Genomic DNA, 19,229 nt, shown 5'->3' with positions numbered 1-19,229 from the left:
TTAGCTACACTCAATCAAGAGCAATACACAACTATTGGGCAGCCAAACCATATAATTTGCATCAATCTTGGTCTAATAGATTTCAACTCTGGTAGCAAAGTTCAGACAATCCAATCACATAAATACAGATTTTTCTTAGGTGATCGAATGAAGTCATGCTTACTTTTTCTTTTTTTTTTAATTTTAAATTTTTATCATATTTATTTATTTTGGAAATAAATTAATTTTCTTGCTTTCTTTTAGCACTTACTTCATAAAAAAATAACAAATTCTTATATTTTTGAAAATTTGAACTACTTAATTTTAGGTTAAGGAATTAACTTTGAATTTCCACTATATGTTGCTGTCCAAATAGTAAAATTTTCTTATGCAACCAACCAAAATTGTCGAAATTTATAATAATCCACACCTAATTTTGAATTGTCATCTGTCACTTCCTACAAATTACCCAAAACTTACCCAACAAAAGCGCAGTCACAGTAGATCCATTTACAGCCGTCGATCCATCAAAACCACATTGTTCTGACCGTCGGATCCATCAGCGGTCTTGTCCGCTCCTTGTTCGTCGCGTTGCTCTTTCGCACAACATAAGAGGCAACCACGGACAAGCAATTCGTCCTACTTTTTATGTCGGCCGTTCGATCTGTTGGCCCTCTCTGTTGCATCACTAGGAGGCGATCGCGGTAGTGGCGTTAATGGGGCGGCCGCCGGCGAAACCCACACGACTTCTCCGGGAAACCGCTCCCTGAGCCGCCCCCCTCGCTGGCCGCGATGGCCGATCGAAGCCGCGCCTCCCACGGCTCCTCCGCCCTCCTCGCGCCGCTGTTCCTCGCCTTGATCCCCTTCTCCCTGGTTCGCCCTGCTTCCGATCCGTCGGCGATCGTCACCGGATCGAATTACGGAGCCCTCGCTCCCGCCCGGAACCACGTCGTCAGGTTTCTGGAGTACCGGATGGCAGAGGATCACCGGGCCTACGTTGCTGAGAATCTTGGATCCCGGAACGGGTGGAGGTGGGTCGAGCGAAGGAACCCGGCGGCTTCGTTTCCTACGGATTTCGGAGTTTTGGAGATTGGGGATCTGTATCGGGCATCGCTGATCGAAGAGCTCCGAAGGTTGGGGCGGGTGAAGGATGTGTACGTCGATACGAGTTATTCGAGGAGTTTGTTCGTGGAGGAGAGTCCCAAAGGCGGTAACTTCTATGATTTGGAGAAGCGGCCTGGGAAGATTTTCACATCGATGTCTTTTGAAGAAGGAGAGGAGGTGGTTTATAGTCCGGTTAGCAATGCTTCCATTAGCTGGAGAAGAAAGCTCATGATGCAGGTAACTGTCTTATTAAATGGTGCTGTTGGTTTGTTGAACGCATCAGTTGAAAATGCAACATTAAGATGATATTTCCATGGAGGAGCCTGAAACTCTAATATTATTTTGATCATTCTTTAATTGGATATATTTTTTCATATTGCTAACAAAGGCCAGGAAAAAAAGTGAAATTAAAATCATGGATAGGGGTTATTGTATGAATTACCAGAAAATTCATAGGCTAACTGTCGCCCAACTGGTCTGTCTATGATCTTTAGCCTTGTAACTTCTCAATTTTCTTTTATGGCTTCTAAATTGAGCTTTAGAAAACTCTGTTGAGCTTTATAACTTGCAGGCCGATGCACGATATTAGGGGATGATGAAAGTTATGTAATCAGACACATTCTGGAACTTGGAATGTGTTAATACAGTCATAAAGAAGAAAATCATACGTAAAGCTGTACAGTAATTTTTGTTAATTATAACGAAGAGTGAAAAAAGGAAATAAAGATGTCTGAGAATATTGCTAACTTACTGTTTCAGTCAGCTGTAGATTTTTTTTTATATTTTCAGTCAATTAAATGAGTAGTTTAAGTCAACACAACGAGCTTAATTCAGATTAATTTGCTGTATCCAGGGTCTAGCTAATTTGAATATGTTTATATGTTTGAGCTAGGGCCTAAGATCTGTCTACTTGTGTCATAATTTGTTTGATATTTTTGAAGAATTTAATCATTTAGATGATCTTTTCCCTCTAATTTGTACGCAGCCACAATTTTTTAGGTGTAAATTTCTTTGAATTCTATAAGAACCGAGATTTTCATCAAATAGGAGCTCAAGTTGGTCGGAAACTGAAGAAACAGATGCAGGGTTTGACCGTATCTAGAAAAATTATTTATGATTGGTGATATGGGCCTCCTACGTTTCTAAAGGGGAGCATATAAGTCAACAGGAGAAAGTTAAATAAATTTTGATTAAAAGGAACTGATTCTTCACTGCTAACAAACCTGTTTTTCATTCCTCTCACTCCCTTTTTCCATTTTTCTAATCGTCCGCTCTACTTTTTCTTTGGCATCTGTGCTTGGTAACTATTGTACAATTGCAGAGAGCAGTGTCTTAATATTCTCTGCCATGAATCTCAGACCACAACTTTTACTGTCCAGATATGATTAATTAATTATTTGTTTAACCTCAGGTTGTCCTCTTTTAGACTAAGTATTAGATTCTACATCCTCATGCTTTAGTAATCTTGTTCAGATAATTCACTGGTCCTACTGTTAAGTGGTGGGAGATAATTGTGAGCTAGAAGCCATAATCATGAACCATGTACTTGAATTTATATCCAGTAGCTGAAAACATTGAGTGGTTCACCCATAAAGAACATGATCAGTAAGATTATCCCTCTAATTCTATGATGGATGAAAAGAGCAGTTGTAAGTTCTCCAATTATATTTTCAACAATCAAAGAAACTAGCTGATCTACATTCTAACAGTGTGAATCTCTGGTGTTTTAAGTGTTTAGCTACTTAGGAACATTAACCTTTATGGAAACAAACCTGGTAGATTTAGCTTGATGATAGTCTGTCCCCATAGTTTGAAATTTTCTTTCAGTGGACCCCAGTGGACACTGCTATTAGAATCTGCTCACCTGTCTCACCGAATGAGAGCATAATACGAAGATCAGTACTAAACTATGTTTGAGAAATCATAGGTACATCAACTATCTATTTAATTATAAAAGAAACCTTGGCTTTCTAACAAGAAATCCTATGCAGGTGTTAAACTCCTAGCGAGTCCATAATCTTATAGATAGACAAATTATGAAATGCTGATCTGAGTCCTTTTTATGCATTAAACAAGTATTCTTTTGAACAGTATCAACTTCCAGACAAAAAGCAGCTATAAATATCATTTGATAGCTTAATAATTGCATATAAGCAACCACTATCTTGGACATCCTATAATATATGTGTGAAAATATAAGACAACGAAATCTAGTTCTAATTCTAGCTATTTTAGTTTCTATGAACAAATTGTCCTTTTTTCATGGAGGTGCTGTACCAAAATGGATATATGGCTTCATGGCATATCGCAATTCTTCTACTGCAATTATATCCCAACTAATAGTTTTTGGTACATGGGAAACTAAATGCAGCAAAATATGCATGAAGCCCGTGCTAGTTTTCTTGTCAATGATTTTCGTGAAGGTCTTGCCCGGTTATATCATGTGCCTAGGCATGTGAACAGCACAGCATGGTAAGGCACATGGCAAATCTTGCTTCTTTCATTATTGCGCGCACGCACACACACGCGATTACATGCATGTCTGTTTGTCATATTCTTCTTGCCTAAACGGCTATGAGAGGACAAAGCAGATAAACTTCCTACCTTTTTCTTTTTTTCCCTCAAAATTAGTGTTTGAAGCAACAAGATAATGGTGACTGTTTTTGTGATAGAATAATCGATCTTTTATTCTCTTATTGTGAATATCCAATGAAACAATATTTATTTTTTCTGTATGTTGATTTATCAATTAATATTTTACGGGAAATAGTAACTACATTTGCTTAGTTTACTAGAATAAATAATTCTATGACAATCTATTTTTAAGATGGTAAAAAAACTATAATTTCCCAATTAATAAAGGGTTATTGAAGTGGCAGTCTTAGTGAATTTGCTTCCACTTAATATGAAGGTGACTGAAATATTCCATATGCTGAAGGAATGAGCATTCCTTGAGTGCTACTTTTCCCTTTAATTGTTTATGTTTAAATCTTCTAGTGGCTCGGGATGCTTAAATACATATCTCTTAGACTGCATTGAGTTTTACATTAATTATTTGCTAGGCTTATGTGACATTAGTTATCTTGTGGCAGAGATCTCAAGTTACTTCTCTTTTTGGAGCTGACAGACTTTGGACTAAGGGTTTCACTGGGAGAAGGGTAAAAATGGCAATTTTTGATACTGGTATTCGAGCAGATCACCCACATTTTCGTAATATTAAGGTATATTTTTCTTCCTTCGCTAAGGTCGAGTAATCAATTGTACTAAGCATTTTTATAAATTGTTGTCGTGGGTCATATTTTGATGCATCAAAAAACAATATCAACATGATCTTAAGGCTCACATCTAAGTGATAAAACTGAAATCAAATGACTTGAAGATGATTGTGGTCTGTTGGATCAGGTTCTGAATATTGCTTGTCAAGTTCCTGGATGTTGATATAGTACCTTATGTGATAGATCCAACTTAACTTTGTTATATACTAGTGACTGATTAAGTGTCATGTTACCTGAACTTATTTATTTTAAGATGATAAATTTGTCCTTTTCTAGCCTATAATATGTTGGAGCAAACTCCTTGTACTTTCATGTTCCATGAGTACTAAAGGTAGGAGTTCTTTAATGTCAAAGTTAAATACGGCATTTTTTGAATAAAAATTTGGGACTATGTTTTATGTGTTCATTGGATCAGGTTATTTTATGGGCTATGGTTTATATGACTTTACTGAAAAATCAAATGCATCACATGATTCTTTCTTTAGATTGACCTAGAGGGCAAGCCTTGCTACCATGTAAGGTTTCATTTTTAACCGGGTGGCTAAAGTTTAAGTCACAAAAATAGTCTCTTTACTGGAAAAAAAGGTAAAACTTTGTCCATTGACCCTCCATAGACCTGTATTGGTGGGATCTTCTTGCGTCCGACAGCCCTGTTTTTTTAAATTGACCAATGTGTCCATTATTTTACATTCTTAGGAAAATTTGTCTTCTAAAATGCCAGATAAGAATCGTAAGATCTGTGGCCTGTTTCAATCACCCTCCTTTATTGCCTATGATACTGTTATAAATTTGCAGTCCTTCCAGCAGTCATGAAGAAGCAAAAAAACTGAAATGACATATTCCTTTAGCTTAAATATTGTGAACTGTTAACAGTCATGGATCATCTTCTGCTAAAAATATTTTTCTCCTCCTTTGAAGATATGTTATTTTAAACTTTCAGTGGTTAGAAAATTTTTCATTTTGACTTTCTAGGAACGCACAAATTGGACAAATGAAGATACACTAAACGACAACCTTGGGCATGGCACCTTCGTAGCCGGAGTTGTTGCTGGTGAAGATGCAGAGTGCTTGGGTTTTGCTCCAGACACTGAGATATATGCTTTTCGTGTATTTACAGATGCTCAGGTGATGCATAATATTCTGGATGACAGTGATTATCAGTTCTAGCAGATTGCCTTTCATGGCCCATTTCCCATTTGACATGAAATAAATATTATGTATCTCTGTACATCTTTTGTCTTGGCATTGACTGATATATAAAGTTTCAATTCTAGGTGGATCTTCTCCATAGTTGATATTATATTTATGGTTTATGTTATAAGATCCCAAAAGAATTTAGGCCTTTTTACTTGGTAGGAAGAAACTAATTTTGCAAGACTTTGTGGTGCCTTTTGGCAATATATCAGGACATTGGCTTGTGCTGATTTTCAAAAGATCAATAAAATCACCAAGTTATTAATATAATATTATTATGGCTGTTCTAGTAAATAAATATAGAAATTTAAAAGTGCTGCCAATTTAATAAGCTTGATTTTCTTTGTTTACCTGTAGCTTTGTGGTTGTGAACTTTCACGTTATGCTCTCCTGAAAACAAACTAATGATTATGTTGCTTGGTTGTAATGGCCACGTAGAATATTGGTTCAAGAAGACAATTTTCATTGGGGATTGGTTGATCTTGTTGATGTCAGTTGATTGAGAACGGATATGGGGAATCAGAAAATTCTGCTTTAGACATTTTTTACTGCTGTAATTGCTGAAATGGTTGAAACTGTACCCATAATGGCTAACAGTGCTTCAACTGTTAGAAGTGCTGATTCAGCCAATTCATCCAGGGGCTGAAACAAAGCTGAACTAGAAACCTTGTGCCGTGCATTAAATGCATCTCACCAGAACGTATATGCATTATCTGATGCAAGTCTTGTGCACAAGTTGTTAAATTATTAATGCGTAATGATTAATACTAGCCCTGACGACAGTTGGGTTCGAACTGGAACCAGATCGACCTGACAGTTTGCCTGTTCCAAACTGAACCGGAATCGGACTTCGGCAGTCCAATTGCGGTTCTTGGTTTTTGGGAACTGGAATCGGCGGTTCCGGTTCTGGCTCGAATCGGTGGTTCACAATTAAAAAAATATATGTTTTTTTCTATTTTAAAATATGATTTTTTTTATTTTAAATTTAAAAATTAAAAACTGGCAGTTCGAACTGGAACCGACCCCTATATGGTTCGGTTTTGGTTCCCAAAATAAGGGAACCAAACCCACTCTTCCAACTATTTCATCTTTGCATATTCAAATGTCATGTTTTTTCTTACAACATGATGACTTTTATTTTGTTCAATTTATCTTTGTACTTTCTGCACCATAAGTTTTTAGTTTAGATATATTGACACAAATATAACTGCAATATGAATTTGCTTCTCTTTTAGTGCATGTTAATATTTGTTGTTTTTGTACTAATACATTAGCTACTGCATCCTGTCACCAAATTGAGTATCATGTTCCCCCAATACCTGCCCCTCCTAACTAATAGAAAATCCCTGTCCCTGTTGCTGATATAGTGGCAAATTTCTGCCCAAGTAAATGAAGGGTATACTGGTCGACTTAGAGATTTAGATATGTTTTAAGACTTCTGCAGTTGGTCATGCCATTTAAAGTGAGGCATTAATATAGCAACCTTCCATAGTCCTAAAAGCTGGGAAAGTAACCAAAGACGGGAAATTAAGATTTGCCACAGGACATATTCATCATACAAAAAATCACCATTTTATTAATGAAAGTTTAGAAAAAAAGATAACTTTGATGGCAACTTTACTTGTTTTTAGGTAACATACTTTCTTTTCTATTTTTTCATTGTTGAATACATTTTTTTTCAAAACATTGTTGAATAACTACTGTTGCTTCACCACTCCATCTGCTCCCAACAAGTGTTGGCAAGATCATGATAATTTTTCATTCAGCCTCATTGCAGGTTTCTTATACATCTTGGTTTCTCGATGCATTTAATTATGCTATAGCCACCAACATGGATGTGCTAAATCTTAGTATTGGTGGACCTGATTATCTTGATCTCCCATTTGTAGAGAAGGTATTTTCTACTTATTGTTTAATTATTATGAAATGTGACTTATGTGGAATTTTACTCCATGCAACTTTGAGCATTTTGCATCCTTTTTCTTTCCAAGAATAATATGGAAATGCCAGAATTTCTTTTTTATATATTTGAAGTCAATAACAAATATGGTTTCAAGAGTTCATATTCTTTCTTTTAACTGTATACATTCATTGGTTTTAACCCCTTCACATTGTTGATAATGAAATAGATCTCATCCAGAAAGTTGACCGATAAATGCAGTAATGCATGTATTGACCACAATATACATCTAAATCAAATCTGCAACTCATCTGCAACTCTTGAACGGTAGAATTTTTTTTTTTTTTGTTCTGTGGTTGGTACTTCCATTAACCAGAAAGAAAGGGTAATTTTATATGTTTGTCCCAAATGTGTAAAATGTTGTGTATGTCATTTTAATGTTGCAAATACCTCACTTATAAACATCTCTTTGTTGGAAGGGTATTCATAGAAGTTAGTTAACTTTAGAAGGTTATCTATGATATCTGTAACATAGCAAGGTTTATGTTTTACGAGTGGACACAGTTTGCCTACTTTTCATAGAATGTGGAATAATTCATTTAATTGATTTTGAGACAACAAATAGCTTCTTAAATTATTGTTAGCATTTCACTTGTCATCACCAACTGGACAATCACTTTTAGTGCTTGTACATTCGAAGAAAACTGATCCCAGTAATTTAGTTCTAGAATGAGCGAAGCAACCAGTATGAGTTATATTGTGGCACTTCTATTCTTCAAGTACTAAACTAAGACTGTAGTTGTATATTTAATTGAAATGGTTATTCAGGTGTGGGAGCTCACAGCAAATAATATTATCATGGTGTCAGCTATTGGAAATGATGGACCTCTGTATGGAACCCTTAATAATCCTGCTGATCAAAGTGATGTTATTGGAGTCGGTGGTATTGATTACAATGATCATATTGCTTCTTTCTCCTCACGTGGCATGAGTACTTGGGAGATTCCTCATGGGTAGGTGATTCATTTACCTTCCAGTGTTTTCATCCTGGAAAGGTGTCTTTTGGCATCCTCTGCATTTTATGAACCTGTAGGAACAAAAGTATATCTTCCGTTGTCTTGGATGTTTGCCAGTTTCTTGTCTAGGTTTAAATGGACATCCTACATTGAAGTGGCATCCTGTTGCTTTTCTCACCCCAGTTAATCCTTTTTATTTAATATCTATACCACCTTTTGTTTTTATTCATTACAAGAAATCTATACCACCAAAGTCATCTTACTTGCCAAAAGCAGAAGTTTGGACAAGCAAACTTATGCATGGTCCTGTGTTTATGGATTTTAACTAGCAATGGCTTTTACCAATCTGTTGGATGTTTGAACAGTTATGGTCGCGTCAAACCAGATGTTGTTGCCTATGGTCGTGAAATTATGGGATCTAAGATCAGCACTGGTTGCAAGAGCCTGTCAGGTACTAGTGTTGCAAGTCCGGTTGTTGCAGGTATTGTCTGCTTGCTTGTTAGTGTCATACCCGAGAGCATGCGAAAAGATTATTTGAATCCTGCAAGCATGAAGCAAGCACTAGTTGAGGGTGCAACCAAACTTTCTGGTCCGAACATGTATGAGCAAGGCGCAGGCAGAATTAACCTGTAAGTTTTATATTTCAGTAGTTTTTCTATTTACTTGCACTGCAGATTATAATAATGTTGTGCCATTATCCTTGTTTTAGTTGGGAGTCATATCAGATCCTGGAAAATTACCAACCACGAGCTAGCATTTTTCCCAGTGTCCTTGACTACACAGATTGTCCTTACTCCTGGCCTTTCTGTCGGCAGCCTCTTTATGCTGGGGCTATGCCTGTTATTTTCAATGCAACTATACTGAACGGCATGGGTGTGATTGGTTATGTTGAGACGCCACCAACATGGCATCCTTATGATGAAGTGGGCAACCTGCTTAGCATTCATTTCACCTATTCTGATGTAATCTGGCCTTGGACCGGATACCTTGCACTTCACATGCAGATTAAGGATGAAGGTGCTCAGTTCTCTGGGCTAATTGAAGGTAATGTGACACTTAATGTGTACAGCCCATCACCTCCCAGAGAAAAAGGGTTACGAAGTAGTACGTGTGTGCTATATCTGAAACTAAAAGTTGTTCCAACACCTCCTAGGTCAAAAAGAATTTTGTGGGACCAGTATCACAATATAAAGTATCCACCTGGATACATTCCAAGAGACTCCTTAGATGTCCGAAATGACATCCTTGATTGGCATGGTGACCACCTGCATACAAATTTTCATATCATGTACAACATGCTAAGGGATGCAGGATACTATGTTGAAACGCTTGGGTCACCTCTGACATGTTTTGATGCTAGTCATTATGGAGCACTGCTTATGGTGGATCTTGAAGATGAATACTTCAAAGAAGAAATTCAGAAACTTAGGGATGATGTTATAAATGGAGGGCTCGGTATTGCTGTCTTTGCTGAATGGTATAATGTAGATTCAATGGTTAGAATGAGATTTTTTGATGACAACACACGGAGTTGGTGGACACCTGTTACTGGTGGTGCAAATATTCCAGCACTTAATGAACTTTTGGCTCCACTTGGTATTGCTTTTGGGGACAAAATCTTGAATGGTGATTTCTCCATCAATGGAGAACAGAGCCACTATGCCTCTGGTACTGATATTGTAAAATTTCCACAAGGTGGTTATTTGCATAGTTTTGAATTCCAGGACAATTCAGAAAGTGGTGCAACACAGAACATTCTTTCGGCTTCTGGGATGACTAAGGTTAGAAACCTAGATTCCTTACCTTTTTCACTTATCAATGATTAATGTCTGAAATGTCAATGGATGATTTGTGCTAGGTTCTCTATGATACCAATGGACATATCAATATTTGTTTAAGTTTTTGCTGTTTAAATAATTGTTTGTGGTTGAATTCTGGGATGACTAAGGTTGGAAACCTAGGCGCCTTACCTTTTTCATTTTTCAATGATTAATGTCTGATATGTCAATGGATGCTTTGCATAGGAGTCTTTATGATACCAATCGACATGTCAATATTTGTTTAACTTTTTGCCATTTACATAATTGTTTGTGGTTGAATTTGCCTATCTAGTTGATATTTGGAATTAATCTGAAGAAAGATGTTTCGCGATTTCTAACTTTCGCATTCTGTATTTTTTTTCTTTTTTGTTTCACGTAATTTTTGATATTGCAGGTTTCCCCAATTCTTGGTCTCGCTGAAGTCGGGAAGGGGAGGGTTGCAGTGTATGGAGATTCAAATTGTCTTGATGGCAGTCATATGGTAACAAACTGCTATTGGCTTCTGAGGAAGATACTAGATTTCACTAACAGGAATGTCAAAGATCCTGTGCTTTTCTCAGACTCTGCTAAAACTAGCAAGCCATTGCATGAAGAAGAGAGCCGGCTACCATTACGCAGAACAGATGTAAATTTTTCTTCATATTCCTCAGTAGTGGGCAAAGATTTGATCTGTCATCATGACTCTAGGTTTGAGGTTTGGGGAACAAAAGGATATGGTATTCACCAACTCACTGGTAGGAATAGAAAACGGTATTCAACTATTGATATGGTTAATGATTCGAACAATACGGTGATAGAATTCAATGTGGAGGTTGATGAAGCAACAACACATAAGGGCTCAGGAAATTATTCTGGATTAGTTGATCGAAACAAATCCAGGAACAGCATTGATTTCTTAGGGCTGCTCAACCATGATGAGGTATGAAGAGTTTCCTTCTTTGAGTTTCTACTTAAACATCAGAGATGTCCTCCTAAATAATAAATTGATATTTCTTAAATTCCAGATCTGTCTTACAATATTTGTTCATGTTTAGGCTTGTTAATGTAGATTCATATTCTAATATAGTTCTTCGCTAATGTATCTAACTAGCGATGGCAGGAAAGCTGTGTTAACTAGTGAGGAACCACAAGTATATGGAACTGTGTTTATCCTTCAGCATGATTAAACTTGCTTAAGAACTCAGAGAGTATGTATTAGCAATGTTGATGCACCATATTTTTCTTAAATAAGCCAATTTAAGATTCTTGAGCAACTATGTTGATGCACCATGATGAATACTGTTTTGTCATCTCCTCTCCTATGCCGCATTACTGAATGTATCAATGGGCAACTGACCTTTTAAAGGTCTCAGGTTGACATACCTATGCTGATGGCAGGTCAATGGATTATTCCGTTATTGGTTGCTTTGGCTTGTAAGTACACATACCATTCTTCAACATGAAACGATTCTAGTTCTTGGTCTCTGATTGATGACTTCCTTCTCAGGCCTTCTATCATTCTTAAGCTGGCGAATGCGACAGAAGCGACGAAGACGAAGGAAGGGGTCGGCATCGGGTCGGCTGATGAACATGGTGTAGTAGCCACGGTTTAGTAGCGTTGGTTGGAGGATCTCTGTTTTACTGGTTGCGCATACACCGAGACGCTATCCAAAAAGGAATGAACGCAGTAGGAGACTTCAGGTATAGCTTACGGGGTCAGACATTCTTGACAGGTTGAGTAGTTCATTTTTGTGAGGTTGTACATGAAACTGATGCTCTGCCTTTAACCCTGAAAAGAGAGAGAGAGAGAGAGAGAGAGAGAGAGAGAGATTGGTAGAGAAGATGCGGAAGTACGTGGTGTTGTATCATCATCAATTATTTATTTTTCTTATTACAAATATGTGCTGTAACTTATATCATAATTTATTTTTATTGTCTTTTGTTACATTTTTCCCATATAATTTTTGGTCTATAATGAATAGATCTTTTTCAGACTTCTTTTCTTCAAATTTCTGTTTTATCCCCATTGCCTTGAAATATTTCCTACAGTGGAGAATTATTAAATTAGTTTGAGCCAATGTTGTTTTTTTTTTCTTTCTAGAAACATGTTTTTGCTTTCTTGATTTAGAAAATGACGACTATGGAAGGTTAATTATATATTATTCTTTATGATTAGATTTTTTTATTATTTTGATTCATAAATTTAAAAAATTTATATTAAAATTATTATAGTTATGAAAATGAAACATTTAATTTTGTTTATTATATCATCATCAATTTTATTGATTAAAATATAAAAACGATAAATAAAAAAATAATTTTAATATTTTAAATACATTTTTGTGGTGATGGATAGCGTCATTGTATGATGAGACAGATAAGAGATGAGACAAAGAAAGAGGAGGAAAAAGATAATATATTACATCTATATCTACATCGACGACAATGATGCATAGAAGGATAACACCACTCAACATCTCCATTAGCATCAACACAAATGTAGAGCATCAACATCTATCTCATCCTCTTTCTCCTTGCCATCACTCTTTCTCGTCTACAACAATCACTCGTATCCCATAACAATATCATCGTTCGTCATCATCAAAAATATAACTAAGACGTTGAAATTATGTTTTTGCTCATCGCCTTCGTGTTTCCATCAGTAAAATCGAAAACATCAAGATTTTCACTTTGGGAATTTCAATGTAAATTTTTTTAACATAAAAATTGAAATGCTAAAAAGTCTAATTAATTAGCCCTTAGGAGGAAAAGGTCATTTGAACATAACATGTTAAACATGGGCAAGCAGCAATATTAGATTCGCATGCAGAACCTCCATTATATTAAAATTTTACCATATATTCTCAGCACAATGCAAGTTAAAAATAATAACAATAAATCCTATTTTATAATTCGAACATAATATTTTGTGGAGTTTGAAAATGACACTTTTGACTTGGGATTTATTTTTGTTGCATGTAGACATCCTGGATATATAATTGTAAGAAACTTGGTGGGATTTGAGAGAGCTGTAATCTACCATATTGGACAGAAACATATGCTATTAATTGGTTCATATCATCCCAAAGCATGCAGGAGAAAATATATAGAAGGTTGAATTTGAAAGCCTTTTAAGCTCATCCAGATCAACATCATGACATCAAATTCCAAAGACAACACTTTTAAGCTCATATATAGAGGAATTTCTACTGCTACCTACAAGATTGTTCACTTGCATAAGGCAACACAACACGCAATGAAATCAATTCATTACCCAACAAAAATCACTGTTCACTTGGTTCCATCTAATTAATATATATGCATTCAGATATATAGAAGAAGCCCAACTAAAACCATTCCGTGTCAACATTTGTGGGTTCGTCAAATATATATGCATTCAGATATATAGATAGAAGAAGCCCAACTAAAACCATTCCATGTCAACATTTGTTTATTCGTCAAATATATATGCATTCAGATATATAGAAGAAGCCCAACTAAAACCATTCCATGTCAACATTTGTGGATTCGTCAAATATATATGCATTCAGATATATAGATAGAAGAAGCCCAACTAAAACCATTCCATGTCAACATTTGTTGATTTGTCAAATATATATGCATTCAGATATATACAAGAAGCCCAACTAAAACCATTCCATGTCAACATTTGTGGATTCGTCAAATATATATGCATTCAGATATATAGAAGAAGCCCAACTAAAATCATTCCATGTCAACATTTGTTGATTCGTCAAATATATATGCATTCAGATATGTAGATAGAAGAAGCCCAACTAAAACCATTCCATGTCAACATTTGTTGATTTGTCAAATATATATGCATTCAGATATATACAAGAAGCCCAACTAAAACCATTCCATGTCAACATTTGTGGATTCGTCAAATATATATGCATTCAGATATATAGAAGAAGCCCAACTAAAATCATTCCATGTCAACATTTGTTGATTCGTCAAATATATATGCATTCAGATATATAGAAGAAGCCCAACTAAAATCATTCCATGTCAACATTTGTTGATTCGTCAAATATATATGCATTCAGATATATAGAAGAAGCCCAACTAAAACCATTCCATGTCAACATTTGTGGATTCGTCAAATATATATGCATTCAGAAATATAGATAGAAGAAGCCCAACTAAAACCATTCCATGTCAACATTTGTGGATTCTTCAAATATATATGCATTCAGATATATAGAAGAAGCCCAACTAAAACCATTCCATGTCAACATTTGTGGATTCGTCAAATATATATGCATTCAGATATATAGAAGAAGCCCAACTAAAACCATTCCATGTCAACATTTGTTGATTCGTCAAATATATATGCATTCAGATATATAGAAGAAACCCAACTAAAACGGAAAACACAACTTTTTTTCCCAGAAAATAGTAATCTTTTCTATTTCAACTCAAAGTTCAATAATAATCTGAGATTGAAAGTTCGATCCAACAACTAAGAAGGTAGATCGATTTGCATCAGTTTCTACTTGGAAAGAACTCCTGAGCTCCAAGTCCGAAGCGACTCACTGAAGGTTGACCTGAAAAAAAGAAATAAAAAACAGGGAAAAGGAGTTCATTTGCAAAACAGGAGAAATGATAGCAAAGAGGGAAATGATCATTTGAAAAACAGGGGAGGCCAAAATCGATCCGATTGAATCTAACGCATAAGGGAAAGTGAGGAAATGATTATTTGCGAAACAGGGGAGATATCAAATGTATAATGATCTAATTGAATCACTATAGCCATCTCGGCGAAACAATATCCATAAACTAAAAGGTTAGAGATACAACGTCCCTTTCTCCCTCTTTCCTACTCATAAGAATAAACTAATACTTATCCTCAGTCACCAACTTAACCGATTATGTTATATATAACAATATTTTATTGCAAAGTCCAGTGTTCCCATAAGATTTTGGAACCAAAAGGTCTAAGCAAAAATTGTATAGTGCCAGTAAGCTACTGAAGCTTTTTCTAAGTAAAGAATTCAGCAAATAACATTGTATAGTGAGAGTAAGCTACTGGAGCTTTAAACTACATGAAAAATGTACAGCAAATAACAGCATACAAACGCTCATCCAGATCAAGAAAATAAAATTCCAAAGACAATACTTTGATTTCACAACACAATATTTCCAATGAAGTTCTCATAAAAAGAACCCATTTCCAGCATCCAAAACAGATATCTAGAGATTGCAGTAGAAGCACAATATCATAAACGAAAAGCTCACTCTTCCCCGCACATTAAAATTAAGCGTCAGCCACGGCCTTCTTCCTGGGAGCCGCTTGAGTACCTAAACACAACCAAGAACAAAGAAAGAAGAAAATAATTCAAGCAATCAACAGATTTATCGCGACAAAAGCTAGGGATTTCGAAAGGATCCAGATGACGACCTTCGCGGAAGTTGCTCTTGAAGCGGCGTGGTACGTGGCGGAGGTACCGCATCCTCCCGGTTCCCGTCGTCTTCCTCCGGATCGCCTTCACGCTCCAGTTATCTAATCCAAGAGCACCAAGAACTCATTGCAAGAGATCGAACTCCACAAAATTAAACCAAAAAGGTTGATCGAGGAGTGAGTGTACGGGGCACACATTTGCGGATCCGGCTAGAAGGGTAGCCGCAGGCACTGCAGCGGCTCTTCTGGAGGTGGAAGCTGCGGCGACCGCAGCGGACGCAGAGGGTGTGGGTCTTGTTCCTCCGCTTCCCGAAGCTCCCGGTTCCCTTCCCCTGCAATCAAAAAGAGGAACAATTACCCTACGGATCAGCAAGGGTTTGAGATGAATCGAAGACGACAAAGGGAAGGAGCACGAAAAGAGGCGGCGGCAAACGCTTACCATTGGAGTCGCCCTCCGCAAAACCGCAGCCGCGACCGAAGAGGAAGACGGTGGATAGGTTAGGCTTATAAATAGAGATGTTATATTTACATATTGGTCCCTTACATTTCTATTGGTTCGGAAAATATATTTTTTTATTTCTTTGTTTCTTAGTATAAATAGAGCATTATAAGTTCATTAGTATGATATAAATAATTAAAATACTAAAAATTTTGTTAGAGTCTCTAAATATCTAAGTATTGATTCATATATTTTTACAAAGTGTAAATGACAAAGTCGGATCCTAATCCAAGACTTACTTATAATATATCAAAATCTTTATCAATTAATTTTTTTGCAAAGAATAAATGATAAAAACAAGATTTGAGCACTAAGACCTAATGATAATATATCAATGTTTTAAGCACCCATAAAAATGGAAACATTTATGTTGATTGTAAATAGTATAAATAATGGAGGTATCATCCTTGAACACCAAAGCAGTGGGCTATTGGCCCAAATCTTAGCCCATATTATATATATATATATATATATAAACGATGGTGATGGCGCTGCCAGAGTTCACATGAGGAGAAGGATACACCCAAAACCCGTGAACACTGGCCGGGCACATCCTACCACCCCAAGGACAGACACAAACCCCCACCATCGTTTTAGTAGTATAATCCAATGGACCCAACACCACCATTTGGTGAATGATGAGGAGAAGAACTTGTTCTTGAATGCAAGTCATTAGCATGCAGTTAACAGTGACACAAATGAGTTGAGTTGAAAGAAGAGAAAGAAAGTTACGAAGTGCAATCCGTTGGACACATGCGCGTATTTGAGCTCCTCTTCTCTCATGCAACATATACCTCGTCTACTGGTGCTAATCCGAGCTTTCCGTAGCTGTTTGCTTCATTTCTTGGAGGCCGAGGCTCTCCTGCGAAGGACAATCCAATAGAGCAGGCGGTAGAAGACGAAGAACCCCCACAGCACCTGCAAGTTCGCCCACCCTTCTCCTTCCTTCAATCCCCGCCGCTCTAACACGTCTCTTCCTGTCACCAGACACGCCCCTCCCATCTCCTGGCCCGCCCACGCGAAGCACCGGTTCGCATGGCAGCCGTACTCGTTCGCGAGCAGTGCGTCCAACCCGTACTTGAATGGGGAGAGGTAGTGCGCGAAGGCCCAGTACTCCGGCATGTTCTCCTTGGCTATGAAGTAGCCAGAGAAGAGGAAGAACCCCGCCAGGGAGACCGTCACCAGCGACGTCCCGGCGATGTAGTCCGGCGCGAGGGAGCTGATGAACAGGACGAAGGAGTTGGCGGTGAGGACCAGCGCCCACACGATGAGGACGAAGTTGGCCAACGCGGACCAGGAGGCGCACAGCCCGGTGAGAAAGTAGACCGAGACGGAGTAGAGGAGGGATATGGCGAGGAGGTAGGGTACGAAGACGAGAGTCCCGGCGATGAGGTGGGAAGAGAGGCGGTAGAGGCCGGAGGAGGTCTCGCGGAGCAGGATGGGGCGCTCCTCGACGAAGATTGGGAGCGTCTCGGTGGTGGTGGAGAGCAGGAAGGTCAGGGTGAAGGCGAAGAGGCCGAGTCGCTTCGCCATGCCCTCGTCGTCGAAGCTCACGTTGATGTAGATGGTGCCGAGGAGGAAGCCGACGATGAGGGCCTCGAGAGTGTTGGCGAGGAGGAGCTGCTTGGTGCGGTACACCAGCTTCCAGCAGCGACCGTAGAGCGTAACAATCTCTCGAACTCGAGAGCTGGAATAGTGGACGGAGAGTTCTTCTTCTCCTTCGATCCTTGATTCTTTTAGCTTAGCGGCGGAAGCTCGTTGTGCTTTAACGGTAGCGGTGGTTGGGTGGGGGAGTTGGTGGAGCACTTCCATGGCGAACTCGAGGGGGTTGATCTGGGAAGGTGCAGAGAAGCCTGAGGAGAGGAGGAAGCGGTCGAGGGAGGAGAGAGAGCCGTGGTGGATGACGGAACCGTTGGAGAGGAGGAGGAGGGAGTCGATGGAGGAGAGGAGGCGGGAGCTGGGCTGGTGGATCGAGAGGACCACGGTGGTGCAGCGGGATGCGGCGACACTGCGCAGGGACTGCAGAACGAGGTGCGCCGACAAGCTGTCGAGACCGGAGGTGGGCTCGTCGAGGAGGAGCACGGAGGGGTCGCGCAGGAGGCTGAGGCCGATGGAGACCCGCCGACGCTCGCCGCCAGAGAGGTTGCCGGAGAGGCGGGTGTGGGCGACGCGGGAGAGGCGGAGGTCGGCGAGTAGGGAGGCGATGATGGCGGAGGCGTGGCAACGGTGGAGGAGGAGGCGGGCGGCGAAGGCGAAGGTCTCGAAGACGGTGAGGAGAGGGAGAGAAGCGTCGTGCTGGGGGACGTGGGCTGACAGGCGGCGGAAGGAGGCGGGGTGTAGGGGAGAGGAGTTGAGGCGGACGTAGCCGGCGGTGGGGGCGGTGCGGGCGGCGAGGACGTCGAGGAGAGTGGACTTGCCGGCACCGCTGGGGCCAACGATGGCAAGGATCTCACCGGGGCGGGCGGTGAGGGACACGTCGCGGAGGATGTAATGCGGCGGCGGGGAGGGCCGGCACGGGTGCAGGAGCAGCTTCAAGGGGTGGACGGCGGTGGGCTTAGCATAGAATATGGAGTGCGCGGCTAGTTCATATGTCTTCGTCTTCATCTCTTGTGGTGGTGGTGGTGGCGATAGTGGCGGAGGTGATGAATGCTGTTCAGCCATGGCAATGGTGGTGACGGCGGCGGAATAGGTGTGTCGGGGGGAGAGAGAGAGAGAGAATTGTTCCTGGTGGTGGTGAGAGAAGGAGAGCACAGAATGATACTGATAGAAGGGAATATTGTATGGAGAACAAAACAGATCTGTTGTTTGGCTGTCAAGAGAAAATATATATTAAAGCTTTAAGAACATTAATACTCTGTTAAAACTTCTCATCATCATATTTTAAATATTTTACATTTTTTTAAATACGAACCGACATCAGCTTACTAAAATATATAACAATTATGTAAACATCAAACTGTTACAAAGAAATCTCTGTATGAACTATTGAAAAAGGAAATAGCTAATAAGACGACAAATATGTAAACATCAAATAGCCA

At 38.9% G+C, this 19,229-nt stretch overlaps 3 protein-coding genes across 4 annotated transcripts; 1 reads left to right on the top strand and 2 right to left on the bottom strand.

Annotated features, from left to right (window-relative positions):
• Positions 1-612: 612 nt before the first annotated feature.
• LOC135614419 (subtilisin-like protease SBT6.1) lies at positions 613-12,212 on the top strand. The gene is made up of 10 exons (XM_065111782.1): positions 613-1,320; positions 4,176-4,304; positions 5,331-5,483; positions 7,330-7,446; positions 8,281-8,465; positions 8,834-9,097; positions 9,178-10,249; positions 10,683-11,207; positions 11,641-11,701; positions 11,775-12,212. Exons 1-10 carry the CDS (start codon positions 772-774, stop codon positions 11,864-11,866), a joined length of 3,147 nt encoding a protein of 1,048 aa, XP_064967854.1. The 5' UTR covers positions 613-771; the 3' UTR covers positions 11,867-12,212.
• A 2,441-nt stretch (positions 12,213-14,653) lies between these two features.
• Positions 14,654-16,262, bottom strand: LOC103987061 (large ribosomal subunit protein eL37z). Of its 2 annotated transcripts, XM_009405250.3 has the most exons (5): positions 16,132-16,262; positions 15,889-16,024; positions 15,693-15,794; positions 15,542-15,592; positions 14,654-14,838 (listed from the first exon to the last, which is right to left on the bottom strand). In XM_009405250.3, the coding sequence occupies exons 1-4, from the start codon at positions 16,132-16,134 to the stop codon at positions 15,549-15,551; spliced, it is 285 nt and encodes a 94-aa protein (XP_009403525.2). In that variant the 5' UTR covers positions 16,135-16,262; the 3' UTR covers positions 14,654-14,838; positions 15,542-15,548. The 2 variants fall into 2 exon arrangements, with proteins under 2 accessions (XP_009403525.2, XP_009403524.2); XM_009405249.3 differs by lacking the exon at positions 14,654-14,838 and having other exon boundaries at positions 15,391-15,592.
• A 632-nt stretch (positions 16,263-16,894) lies between these two features.
• Positions 16,895-18,983, bottom strand: LOC135614417 (ABC transporter G family member 4-like). The gene has a single exon (XM_065111780.1). The coding sequence runs from the start codon at positions 18,850-18,852 to the stop codon at positions 17,029-17,031; it is 1,824 nt and encodes a 607-aa protein (XP_064967852.1). The 5' UTR covers positions 18,853-18,983; the 3' UTR covers positions 16,895-17,028.
• Positions 18,984-19,229: the final 246 nt, after the last annotated feature.

Source organism: Musa acuminata, chromosome BXJ2-6 (assembly GCF_036884655.1).
Source record: "Musa acuminata AAA Group cultivar baxijiao chromosome BXJ2-6, Cavendish_Baxijiao_AAA, whole genome shotgun sequence".
NCBI lineage: Eukaryota > Viridiplantae > Streptophyta > Magnoliopsida > Zingiberales > Musaceae > Musa > Musa acuminata.
The sequence above is the reverse complement of the archived record's forward strand: the minus strand, read 5'-3'. Positions and strand labels throughout refer to the sequence as shown.

Excerpts from the sequence above, each read along its gene's own strand:
- LOC135614417 (XM_065111780.1), bottom strand. The coding sequence starts at position 18,852 with ATGGCTGAACAGCATTCATCACCTCCGCCACTATCGCCACCACCACCA.
- LOC103987061 (XM_009405250.3), bottom strand. Across the intron at positions 15,795-15,888 it reads TTCTAGCCGGATCCGCAAAT|ATAACTGGAGCGTGAAGGCG; the intron begins GTGTGCCCCGTA and ends CTCTTGGATTAG. Across the intron at positions 15,593-15,692 it reads CAAGAGCAACTTCCGCGAAG|GTACTCAAGCGGCTCCCAGG; the intron begins GTCGTCATCTGG and ends GGTTGTGTTTAG.
- LOC135614419 (XM_065111782.1), top strand. The coding sequence starts at position 772 with ATGGCCGATCGAAGCCGCGCCTCCCACGGCTCCTCCGCCCTCCTCGCG. Across the intron at positions 4,305-5,330 it reads CACATTTTCGTAATATTAAG|GAACGCACAAATTGGACAAA; the intron begins GTATATTTTTCT and ends TTGACTTTCTAG. Across the intron at positions 10,250-10,682 it reads CGGCTTCTGGGATGACTAAG|GTTTCCCCAATTCTTGGTCT; the intron begins GTTAGAAACCTA and ends TTGATATTGCAG.